This window comes from Myotis myotis, unplaced genomic scaffold (genome assembly GCF_014108235.1).
Source record: "Myotis myotis isolate mMyoMyo1 unplaced genomic scaffold, mMyoMyo1.p scaffold_m19_p_2, whole genome shotgun sequence".
NCBI classification, from domain to species: Eukaryota; Metazoa; Chordata; class Mammalia; order Chiroptera; family Vespertilionidae; genus Myotis; species Myotis myotis.
In genome coordinates, this window is record NW_023416324.1 from 186,216,224 (window position 1) to 186,229,645 (window position 13,422).

The 13,422-nt window shown below is 38.7% G+C and overlaps 1 protein-coding gene across 7 annotated transcripts in view; it reads left to right on the top strand.

Moving 5' to 3' along the window:
• PHC3 (polyhomeotic homolog 3) overlaps positions 1-13,422 on the top strand; it is a 64,182-nt gene that overhangs the window by 14,785 nt on the left and 35,975 nt on the right. For all 7 annotated transcript variants that reach the window (XM_036352051.1, XM_036352054.1, XM_036352055.1 and 4 more), the window contains exons 5-6: positions 5,414-5,572; positions 8,237-8,335. In XM_036352051.1, the coding sequence (XP_036207944.1) occupies positions 5,414-5,572; positions 8,237-8,335 (258 nt within the window). The remainder of the gene's footprint in view (positions 1-5,413; positions 5,573-8,236; positions 8,336-13,422) is intronic.

Consider the following 13,422-nt stretch of genomic DNA (forward strand, 5'->3'; position numbering starts at 1 on the left):
TCCTCCCCCACCCCATCACTGACTGAAAAAAGTGCCAAGGCATTATTACTGCAGACCCACCCAGATTATTGATTGAGCTTTCAAGTTATAGGAAAGCCCCTGAATGCCAAAATACATGAGTTGGAAAACCTGGGTTCAGTTTTACACTGCTAAGTGATTTAATCTTTGGAGCAAGGCTTTATCCAAAATGTCTATTTGTAGAGTGATATAGAAAAAGATTACATTTTGGGGAGTTTCTTAATAATTTATTATATAGCACATCAAAAATTTATTATCTAGCACATCTCTACATTTTTACTCTGCCTTGTTAAAGGCTATACCTAAATTATTGTTTCTCTCTATATCTGTCTCTCTCACACACATACTCATGTTCTTTGTGATGGACTTATATATTACATTAAAACTCTGAAATATGCCTTAAAATAACATGGTATTTATTAACTTAATAAACCTATTGAATGAAGCACTTTTACGGATATTGGATATATGAAGATGAATAACACATGGTCCCCACCCTTAAAGAAATAAATTATTGTTTAGAAGGGTAGAAGTATATGCCAGAGTATCTGGAAGATAACAGACAAAAAGAAGGTAAAATAGTTTTACTATGGGATGTGGGGATGCCTGGAAAAGCTTATTAGAGCTGAAGATTTTTGAGAGGGAGTTGTTCACTGTATAGGTGGAGAGGTGGCAGGGCTTGGGGGCATTCAGTCCAGTCCAGAGCATTATTAGCAGGGCCGTAGAGGCTGGAGAAATCATGATATTGCAAATAGCTTCATATGGCTAATGTGAAGGGTATTGTATCGAAGAGTGGGAGGACATGGTGCTAGTGAGTCAGGAGAGGTTGAATGTTATGCAGAAAGTTTTTAAATGGTTAATTAATATTAATAAAATCAGGGAAAGATTATCTGGCAAGGAGGGGGAGGCAAGATTCCAGATGGGGGATCAATTTGCAACTGCTAAAGAAATCTAGATGGAAGTGCCACCGGCCTAGACTCTCAAACTAAGTGATTAAAAATCAAAATGAGAATGAGGAGAATAAAGGTAGAGAATCAATAAGATACGTGTATGGCAATGGAGAGGAAAGAATCAGTATGACTCCCAGATAATCTGTTTTGGGGGATTTTAAAAGATGCTGGTGGCCATTTGAGAAGAAGCTGTCTTAAGAAGGAATAATAATAAGTTTGATGTTTGAGACATCCAGTAAGATGTCTTTGGTAAGTAATTGGATCTGGAGCTCAGAATAAGAGTTTGTCTTCAAGGATTAAGAGTAATCATGATTGAATTTTTTGACACTATGGGAATAGATGTGATACTTTAGGAATTTAAGAAGAGAAGTATTAAAGATAAAACATGAACATTTTGAAGATGGGTCAGAAGGTTGAGAAGGAATGGTCTGAAAGAAATTCACTGAATTTGTTGGATACACTGATTATTGTTAACGGGAGTTTTAGTAGTATGCTAGGAGTAAAAGCCAGATTGCAGACTAATTCTGTATATTATGTTTACTGAATTACAGGTTTAAGTATTTCATTAAAATTAAGAAGTATTTAAAAGATACAGCTAGATTTAGAGAATTAACCAACTCTTGTGTACCCTCTGTAAAGTTTTTTAAAAACTTTATCCTATCTAATAAAAGACAAAAAGGGTAATTGACCATACCTTTGCTATGCTTCCCATGGGCTAATCAGGGAGATACACAAATTAACCACCAACAAAGATGGTGGCCAGCAGCCACGCAGTTGAAGTGAGCAGGAGGCTTGCTTGCTCCAGGGATGGAGGAAGCCAAGGTTCCCCGCCTGCTGCGGCCTGGCTCTGAGCTCCGAAAGCAACAAAGTTTCAATTATAGAAGCTAACTAACCCCTAGATACCGGCTTTCAGCCGGCCATGGCCACGGAGCTGGAGCCGGCTCTTAGCTCCAGTGATAGCAACAAAGTTTCAATTATAGAAGCTAAACAAACCCCAGATACCTGCTTTCAGCAGGCCTTGGCCTCAGAGCTGGAGCGAGCAAGAGCCAGCTCTCAGCTCCAGTGACAGCAACAAAGTTTCAATTATAGAAGATAAATAAATCCCAGAATAAAAAAAAAAGAAAAACAGGAGAGGCTGGGAGCTTCAGTTGCCGGCCAGCATGAAAATGGCCCTCAGCCCCTCACCCAGACTGGCCAGGCATCCCAGTGGGGACCCCCACCCTAAAGGGGGTGTGGCCAGCCTGAAAACAGCCATCAGCCCCTCATCCAGGCTGGCCACGCACCCCAGTGAGGACCCCCACCCTGAAGGGGGTGTGACCAGCTGCAAACAGCCATCAGCCCCTCACCCAGGCTGGCCAGGCACCCCAGTGGGACCCCCACCCTGATCCGGGACACCCTTCAGGGCAAACCAGCCGGCCCCCACCCATGCACCAGGCCTCTATCCTATATAGTAAAAGGGTAATATGCAAACTGACCCTAACAGCAGAAAGACTGGGAATGACTGGTCACTATGACACACACTAACCACCAGGAGGCAGACGCTCAATGCAGGAGCTGCCCTCTGTTGGTCAGTGCACTCCCACATGGGGGAGCTCTGCTCAGCCACAAGCCAGGCTGATGGCTGCCAGTACAGCGGTGGTGGTGGGAGCCTCTCCTGCCTCCTCAGCAGCGCTAAGGATGTCCGACTGCAGCTTAGGTCTGCTTCCCGCTGGCAAGTGGACATCCCCCAAGGGCTGCCGGGCTGCCAGAGGGATGTCTGATTGCCAGCTTAGGCCCAATCCCCCGGGGAGCAGGCCTAAGCCAGCAGGTGGTCATCCCCCGAGGGGTCCCAGACTGCGAGAGGAAAAAGGCCGGGCTGAGGGATCCCCTCCCCCCCGGGTGCACAAATTTTTGTGCACCAGGCCTCTAGTTTTAAAATAATTGTAGACTCATAGGAAGTTACAAAAATAGTACAGAGACATCCTCCTCTATAACCTTTACTCAGCTTCCTCCATTCACTTGTTCTTTTTTAAATTTGTTTTGTTAATCCTCACCGAAGGATATTTTTTCCATTGATTTTTAGGGAGAACGAAGGGTGAGGGAGGGACAGAGAGAGAAACATCGATGTGAGAGAGACACACCGATTAGTTGCCTCCATGCCCTGGCTGGGTACATGCCCTTGACCAGAATTGAACCCGAGACCCTTCATTTGGAGGGCTGACACTGTAACCACTGAGTAAGATTGGCTAGGACCACCTGCTCATTTTAACAAATGTCCTGAAAAATGCAAATGTTTGGGATGGATTGTGGAAATACACAGGTAGTGTCGATTTGTATTCTGTTCCTCTGCATGGTGCAAATCTGGAGTTTTGATTTTCATAGGAGCCTCTCTGCCCACACTGGGAGCAGGGCAGGTGGCAAGCTGCCTTGCTGTTTCTCAGGGCATATGGGTGGAGCTTCTCCAACTTCCTTGTCACATATTAAACAGACCTTTTGAGGATCTTGGCTCAAAATAGGGGTTTTACTTCCAACTTTCCCTGAAAATAAGCTCAAAAGTAGGTCTTCTACTAGTATCTCTGTAGGCCAGTGTCCCCTGAGACTACGTTGGTGTCAACTGGGACTTTAGATCTTTGAGTTTCTTCTTTTCTGGCACCTAGAAATCCTCCCCTCCCCCTCTTTTTTTATCCTCACTGGAGAACATGTTTATTGATTTTACAGAGGAAAGGAGGGAGGGTGAGAATAAGAGAGAGACAGAGAAACAGAAACGTGGATTGGTTGCTTCCTGTATGTGCCTCAACCAGGGATGAATGTGCAACCTTTTGGTGTGTATAGGACAACACTCCAATCAAGCCCCTGGCCAGGGCTCCCCCTTTTTAAATTCAGCTATACTAATTTTTCATGTTGATTTAGCATTTTAGTGAGTGTATTTGGGCACATGTATATGAGAGTCCAGTCTGCCTTACTGCTTGAATCAAAAGTCTAATAAATGCTCTCTTAATTTCTTATTTCTTAATTTTATTCTCTGCATTGTCCACAAAAAGGATTTGAGGTCATATTACATTACTCTCATTAAAAATATTATTTAGCCCTTGCTGGATGGTTCAGTTGGTTGGAGCATCGTCCTGTATACCAAAGGTTGCAGGTTTGATCCCCAGGCGGGGTATGTACAGGAGGCAACTGATAGATGTTTCTCTCTCTCTCTCTCTCTCCCTCTCTCTCTCTCTCTCTCTCTCTCCTCCCTCTCCCTCCTCCCTCTCTCTTTAGAATCAATAATAATAATAAAAACATATCCTTGGGTGAGGATTAAAATATATGTATATATAATTTATTTTTTAAATGGATGATACATGAATGTTGTATGAAATTGGAAAGATAAAAAAGGGTATAAAGGTCTCCCTTTGCCCTGTTCCCTACTTCACCCAGTTTGCCTTCACAGGTACAACAAGATACTAGTCTCTTACATATCCTAGAAATAGACTGTGCACTAGTTTTGTTGTGTTGTTTTAAAATATATTTTTAATTATTTATGGAGGGGGAGAGGAAGGGAGAGGAAGATAGAAACATTGTTGAGAAACATTGATTGGCTGCCTCCTGCCCGCAACCTGGGTATGTGTCCTGACCAGAATTGAAACAGCAGTCTCTTTGTGCATGGGTCAATGCTCAACCACTGAGCAACACTGGAGGGGCACTTTAAAGGAGTGTGCATAATTTAATTTTGTAACCAGTGTTCAGGATTTTTTTTTTAATATATTTTATTGGTTTTTTACAGAGAGGAAGGGAGAGGGATAGAGAGTTAGAAACATCGATGAGAGAGAAACATCGAGCAGCTGCCTCCTGCACACCCCCCACTGGGGATATGCCTGCAACCCAGGTACATGCCCTTGACCGGAATCGAACCTGGGACCCTTCAGTCCGCAGGCCGACGCTCTATCCACTGAGCCAAACCGGTTAGGGCCACGATTTTTTTATCTGCTTGACAAGTAGCAATTGTAATTTTTTCTTTCCTGGGAGTTTTTGAGATAGAATATCAACACTAATTATATGTTACATGTATGTTTTTATGTATATGAATGGATTATTTGTGTTTTAATTTTTGTTCACTTCAAAAATCCCTCAGAATGTGACAGAATCTGACAAAATAGTGTACACTGTTGGTTTGAATGTTTTAGGTTATGTGGAATATTAAGTATTGGAACATTACCCTTTTTAGGAAGTAGTGAAAATGATATTTTAAGCTACTGGAATCTTATTGAAACACATTGAGGATATCTTTCAAAATTGTTCTAATTACTAACCAGTAAATGCTATTGTTGCATATATGTGCAAATAATTGCCCAAAGAAGTGAGGGGTTCTGTCAAAGTTGAAGTCCTCCATTTTAGGTTCCTTAGCCACTGTATATACTATTGATTGCCTGACTTCAGCTTGTGTCATGGAAGCCTATGATCTAATATGTTTTCTTCCTTAGATCAACCTCTCCACTTCTCCTACACCTGCACAGTTAATAAGCCGTTCCCAGGCTTCCAGTTCTACCAGCGGCAGTATTACCCAACAGACTATGCTACTAGGGAGTACCTCCCCTACCCTAACTGCAAGCCAAGCTCAAATGTATCTCCGAGCTCAAATGGTAAGATGTGAGCTACCAAATTTTTTTAGTGTTTAAGGACTTGAGAGAGATCAAAATATTTCTTGATTTGATGTAATAAGAGACATTTTAAATATTTAAGTTATGTTTAACAAATTTTTATGTGCGTGTGCTCAGCTCTTGTATATTTATGTCATGAAAAATTCTTTTAATTGGTAGGCCTTCTTGGTGTTTCAAATAGTAACATGTGAAGCTGACAAATCTGTAACAGAGGAATGATTATCTTTTAATATCAGATTTCGTTAATTTCAAACCTTTTTTCACATTTTAACATCTGAAACTGAGATGCATTTTATAATTGATGGCATCGTACAGTTATAATTGTACCTATAGTGATACATAAAACCTTTGTATATCATTGACATCTTAGATTTGAAGAAGATTTGATGAAATTGTTAGAAATGTTAAAAACTTGGTTGTTAACTATAAGTTAGAATTTATATTGTGGCATCTTCTGAAATCAGGATTGAAGTTTCTGGTAATTTACCAGATGGTTCTGAGCTTTGGTTATTCCCATCTCAAATTTTGTAAGGTGATTTGTGTTCTTAAGCTCACTCTGATCTTTTATTAATATAGGAAGGTTAATTTGGCTGTTCTGATTTCCTGATTTAACTGCTGAGCTTCTTTAAGAAATGCAGAAATTGGCTGACATTTCTTTGATGTCTTTACATGTAGTTAGACAAAAACTTTGGCGCTGGCATATATTTACTTACTTTTCTTTTTTTTGTCCAGTGAACTGAATATATATCGGGATCCCAGATCTGCACTAAAATTGCAAAGAAAGTTCCCCATCATATTTCTAATAGGAAACAGTGATATGACCTATCTACAGATTGTTCAGTAGACATTGCCATTTTTCTGTCATGAGCTCTTATTTAATAATATGTTTCAGAATTAAGCTGAATGAACCATTTGAAATGGTTGTAATTTGACTATTTTTGACCCCTTGGCAGTTTCATATGGTTCAAATTAAATAGAACATCTCTTTAGGTTTAGTGCTTTCAGTTGTTTGTACTGGAAATTAACTTCTTGTGAATGTTATATTTTTTTTGTTTAATTCACTTAAATTTACCAGTAATATACTATAAAGAACTGAAATATAAAAGATTTCTTAATTGATCATTTTAATTTAAACAGGAATGGTTTCTGAGGAATTGAATAACTCGATGCAATTTTGAAATAGAGTATTTACACATTCTTGGAAATAACTGTCATAATTTACTAAATTGGATTGAATAATCTCTGAATAGATTGTATTACCTTTTTAAATTAATGGCATTCTGTTTCAGTATTGAAAAAAACAGTTGAAAAAAGACGGTGATTATTAGTAAATAAATCAAGTATGTCTTTCCTTCCTTTATTATTATTTTTTATGTAAAGCTGTTTTTTGTAAGCTGTTATTGAATTTTGACATGTTCTGGTATTTACATTTAGAATGAATTTTTCTTTACAGATGTTTTTTAAATCAAGAGCAACCTAGATTTGTACTATAGATCCTATGTAGCTGAGTGAAATATTGTAGTGTAGTATATGGTCTAGTTAGCTTTTATGGTAAAGAGGACTGAAAAGACTTTTGGGAGTTTCTTTATGTGTTTCTTTAATTTGCATTCAAGAGCAGTGACTATGATTTATGGTTGTCTATTGTAACCTAAATTTTAGGAATCCTACCACGGTAGTTTTGAGTTGGGAGAAATATATAATAATAAAAGCATAATATGCTAATTAGGCCAGACAGTCGAACAACTTTTCGGATGTCCTTTTGGATAACCTTCCCGAACCACCAGTGGGCGGGGGGTGGAGCCAGCAATCCTACCCCGCCAGGCCAGCCATGGCAGTCCCAGTGCCATACCTTCTGCAGAGGCAGGGGTGGAGGGGACAAGGGACGGCACAGTCCCAGAGCCTCTGCAGAGGTGGGAAAGGGCGTGACTGCAGCGCCTCAACCTGCCACGGACCCACTCCCGGCCAGCCTGGCCCCAGATCGCCCCCACCCCCCATCAGTGGGAGTGGGGGCGGGGTCAGTGCTAAGGAGCAGTGAGCCTGGCTTCTGGTTGAGTGAGAAACACCCCCCCCCCTACCATTCCCCCCTACCCCCGTGCTCAGTCAGAAGCCAGGCTCACAGGCTCTGGGCTGGTGTGAGCCTCTCCTGCCTCCATGGCAGGCAGGTGGTAAAGAGTGAGAGTTCCTGGACTGCCAGAGCCCCTGACTGTGAAAGGGATGTCTGAGTGCCAGCTTAGGCCTGATCCCTGGGGGGGTCCTGGACTGTGAGAGGGCACAGGCCAGGCTGAGGGACATTGCCCCCCCCCCCCCCCCAGCCTAGTTTAAGTATAATAGTTTATTTGGGGGCAAAATTTGGTATGAGGATTTCATATTACCAAAATACATATTCCTTTTTGAACACTGATTTATTTTTCTATTCACCAGAATCATGAACTGTTTCAAAAATGTTTATGATTTTTTTTAGTTCTCTATATCAGAAACTTCTCTTTGTCATGTAAAACCTTTTTTTGCTTAAGAGGGAATCCTAAATTGCATTGTCTTTCTGTCATGAATTTCAGTCTCCCTTGCCTGCTATACATTGTGTGTGAGACATGTTCTTTTGTCTTAGAGTATTTTTTTTTTTTTTTTTTGGTTTTTCTGTCTGTACAGCTGATTTTCACACCCGCTACCACTGTGGCTGCTGTACAGTCTGACATTCCTGTTGTCTCGTCGTCATCGTCATCTTCCTGTCAGTCTGCAGCTACTCAGGTGAGCTTGTCTAGCTTCATAACGTGGTGCTTGAGGTCTGGATCTTCAGGTTAAAGATAAACATACATTGGAGTTTAAGTAACTGATCGTTTTAGTGCTCTTTGTCATACATTTCAGATTGAAATTTAATAAAACACTATAAGAATTTCAAGAAAATTGTTTTTTCTTCTATGGAAATTATAATGCCATTAAACATGGATATTTAGGTTATTTGACATAAATGAAAATGAGTTTTCGATATTACATTGTGTTTAGTTCTATTGTATGGCAGATTTATTTTTTGTTATGTGAGATGCATTCTTTGTGTAGATTTCTTTGCAAGCAGCTATGTAATAACTAAGTCAAGATGGATTTTAATATTAAAAATGAATTAAATTGGGTAAGTTTTAAATTAAAAAAATAGAATATTACTTTGCTCAGTACTATGGAAAAAGTGAGCCTTAACTTTCTCCTCATGTAAGTTACAAAAATAAATAGAAGTAGAATATAGACCTAAAGGTAACAGCTGAAAGTACAAAACCTGTAGAAGAAGAAACAGGAAATATCTTCACAACTCTAGGGTGGAGAAAGCTTTCTTAGGTCACAAAAAGCACTAACCATAAAAGAAAATAAGAGTTTATCAAAATTAAAAATTGTTCTCAAAAGACATTGTTACAAAAATGAAGAAGCAAGTCACAGAAAATGTTCACAATACATATATCTGACAAAGGACTTGTATTCAGAAAATGCAAAATATGCTTACAACTCAGTAATAATATGAGCAATTCAATTAAAATTGGGGGAAAGATTTGAACACTTCACAAAAGAAGATATACAAAAGGTCGACAAGCACATGAAAAAATGCTCAGCATCATTAATCATTATAGAAATGTAAATCAAAACCACAATGAGTATCACCACACATTCACTAGAATGGCTGAAATGAAGGAGACTGATTCTGGAGAATGTGGAGCAGCCATATTCTCAAAACATTGCTGGTGAGGATGTAAAGTGGTACAACCACTTTGGAAAACAGTTTGTCAGTTCATTATAAAGTTAAACGTATGCTTAACATGTGACCCAGCAATTGTACTTCTAGATGTTTACTGTGAGAGATTTGAAAACATATATCCACATAAAGATATGTAAACAAATGTTCATAGCAGCTCTATTCAGCCCCAAACTGGAAACAACCAATGTTATTTAACTCGTGAATGTACAAATTGTAGGATATTACTCGGAAATTTAAAAATATTAAAAAAAAACGAATGCATCTCAGAAACATTATAATTTGCCCGGCCAACACGGTTCAGTGGTTAAGTGTCTACCCGTAAACCAGGAGGTCACAGTTCAATTCTCGGTCAGGGCACATACCCAGGTTGTGGGCTCAATTCCCAGTGGGAGGTGTGCAGAAGGCAGCTGATCCATGATTCTCTCTCATCATTGATGTCTCTCTCTCTCTCTATCTCTCTCTCTCTATCTCTATCTCTATTTCTATCTCTCTATCCCTCTCCTTTCTCTGAAATCAATAAAAAAAATTGAAAAAGAAATACTATAATTCAAAAAAAGAGGCCAGACACCAGAGTGTCCATACTCTGTGATTTATTTACATGAAATTCCAGAACAGGCAAAACTAATCTATAGGGAAAGAAATCGGATTGGTGGTACCAGGGTCAGAAGGTAGGGGAGATTGATGTGGAAGGGGCATGAGTGAACTTTCTGGGTGATGAAAATATTCTATATCTTGATTGGAGTGGTGGTAATATGTTGTATAGATACGTCAAAATTCACTGAATTGGTTCATTCATTTTATTGAATGTAAGGTACACCTCAGTAAATTTGGTAAAAATGAATGAGTAAATTTTAAATTAAAACAATTGAGTAGAATATTACTTTTTCCATAGAAATTAGTATATCTTAGGATCATCCTTGGCTTATTATTATTATTTTTAAATATATTCTTATTGATTTCAGAGAGGAAGGGAGGGGGCTAGAGAGAGAAACATCAATGATGAGAGAGAATCACTGATCGGCTGCCTCCTGCTCACACCCCACACTGGGGATCGAGCCCGCAACCCGGGCATGTGCCCTGACCGGGAATCGAACTGTGACCTTCTGGTTCATAGGTCGACACTCAACCACTGAGCCATGCCGACCGGGCAGCTTCTTAGTTTTAATTTAATAGTCTCAGTCTTCTGGTAAAAAGCAAAAAATGACATAGTAATAGTATCCTTTGTTACTTTTCATAGATCTCTTTACATTATATTTTATCCTATCTAATAACAGACAAAGATTGAAACTGACCATACCTTCGCTACGCCTCCCATCGGCTAATCAGTGAGATATGCAAATTAACCGCCAACAAAGATGATGGTTAATTTGCATATGTAGGCGAAGCGGTGGAGCTAAGACTGAGGGTGCCTCTGGCCGCCAGAGCTGTGAGAGGCTTGAAGGCGCCTCCAGCCGGAGCGAAGGCCTGGGTCCCGGGTGCTGGAGGAAAACCGGTGCCTGCAGCCAGGGGAAGGGAAGGCCTATTGCACGAATCTTTTCATGCAACAGGCCTCTAGTTTAATAATAAAGGCCAACTTTAATATATTAATATATAAAGATGTTGACCAATTAAATTCAAGTTTTTCCTAACGGCTCTGTGATCCTCCACAATTCCTGAACTTTGTTGGACTTTAGTTTTTCCATGTTTACAAAATGAGACCTTTGTTTTTATTAACTTTAAGATTTTTTTCAGCTCTAAACTTTTTTTTTTTTAATATATTTTATTGATTTTTTTACAGAGAGAAAGGGAGAGGGATAGAGAGTTAGAAACAGCAATGAGAGAGAAACATCGATCAGCTGCCTCCTGCACACTCCCTACTGGGGATGTGCCTGCAACCAAGGTACATGCCCTTGACCGGAATCGAACCCGAGACCCTTGAGTCTGCAGGCCGTTGCTCTATCCACTGAGCCAAACCGGTTAGGGCTCTCAACATTTTTTTGCAAATGTCTCTTTGTGAAATGGATTTGTTGAAGTAATGATTTTGCTGTTTGTTTTTTAAGTATACTTTTATTGATTTCAGAGAGGAAAAAAGGAGAGAGATAGAAATATCAATGATGAGAAAGAATCATTAATCAGCTGCCTCCTACACTCCCCCCTACTGGGGATTGAGCCCGCAACTTGGGGCATGTGTCCTGACCAGGAATCAAACTGTGACCTCCTGGTTCGTAGGTCAATGTTTAACCACTGAGCCACACCAGTTGGGCTGTTTTTGTTTTTTTTTAAACCTAATAAGCTAGACCATTATCAACTTCCAGAATATTTTCTATTTTATTTTTTATTTATATTTTGTTCCAACTGAAATTTTAATTGATTTACAAGATGTATACAATAAAACAAGATAAAATAAATGTAAAGCCTGCCAGGAAAAGTCACAAATAAAGGAAAGTGGCATGGAGGTAGGAGTGAGGAGGCTATTCAGATTATATTCATGGACTTAATTTCAACTCGCACTTCAGTTACTTAATAGTTGTGTGGCTTTAGACAAGTTACTAAACATCTGTAATAGTCGTACATACTTCCAGGGTGGGTGAAGAATGAGTAATATGTATGTGTCTAGAACATTATAGGCACTCGTTAGTATCTTTTTTTGCAAGTGGGGGAACAGGAAGATCTGAGTTCAAATTCTGACTTCAGCAACTGTTGCCAGCTTTGTCACTTGCTAGTTTATTGATTTTGGACAAGGTCATAGTATAGCATAGTGTATAAGTTTGGACTCTGAAGCCAGATTCTCTGGGTTCAAATTCATGCTCTACCACTTTCTTATTGGATATCCTTAATCTCTTGCTTCAGTTTCAACAATACAAAATAAAATAAATATTTATAAAATAATTATAATGCTAATTTTATAGGTTTGTAGTGAGGATTAAATATGTTAATAAATGAAAAACAGAACAATGTTTCATACATAGTTAGCACTCAATAAATGTTAGCTTTTATTACTAGCTTTTCAAGGCCTCAGTTTCTTCACTGTAAACTAGAAATGATAGCTCAAAGTTGTTATAAGGAATACATGAGACAATAATTATAAAGTACTTAGTATTCTGCCTGGCATATTAGATATCACATGCCACTAATTACTATTTTTGTTATATATTGTCTAAAGACGAGTCACAAATTTGGTACTTAGCTTTGAAGTAGCTAATAGTGAAGAAACACAGCCATCTAAAAGATTGACAGTTTCCAAGGTAAAATAAATGAGTTAGGAAAATATAACTAACATGCTCTCTAGAGCACAATCTGTCTTGTGTGGTCTCATGGAGAAAACATATTACAGTGTCTTTAATAGCATAATGAACATAGTAATTTACAAAAGTGGCTTCAGTTTGATGTGACACAGGTATGAGGCTTTGTGATAATATGACTTAATTGAAAGGCAGACTTTAGGAGCCTTTAGAAATTTCTCTACAAATGTTTTTCTCTTCTGTGCTTTTGAAATGGCAGTGAGGGAGACTGGAAGTGGTAAGTGATGTTAATACTTTGAATATTCCAGTGGTAACTTTCTTCAAGTTCAGGGCTCTTAGTTTTGAAAAATTTGTGCTTCACTTTGTTAATTTTAAAGCTTATATTTTCAGTTTTTAAAATAGTGTGTAATTGAGAACTACCAAATTTCAAGTTTTATTTTAGTACTCTTTTTAAGTGATAGAAGCCAGCATAATAGTTCATTTTTCCTTAGTAGTAAAATCTATTTATAGCATACTATGAAAAAAATAAGAAATTCAGAGTATTTTACTCTTATTTACTATTTTAAATGTTCTATCCCTTCTCCCCACCCTTTTTCCAGAAAGATATCATAGAACTAAAAATATGTAGAAGAGTAAGAAATCTTACTTGCTATGGCTATCTGGGGAATGCTGTGAGAATTGAGAAGAAAACAGCCCTTTGGATTTAAAATCTAAAAACTCGGCTCTGTTGCCGCCAATGTGATATTAATTCTTAGTTTCCTCATCTGCAAAGAAGGGATGTTGCTGTAATTCACAAAGTATTTCTTAGATTCAAATAGAACAATCAGTGTGAGAGTATTTGGGTAATCCACTATAAAAATGTAAGGTGTGAAATT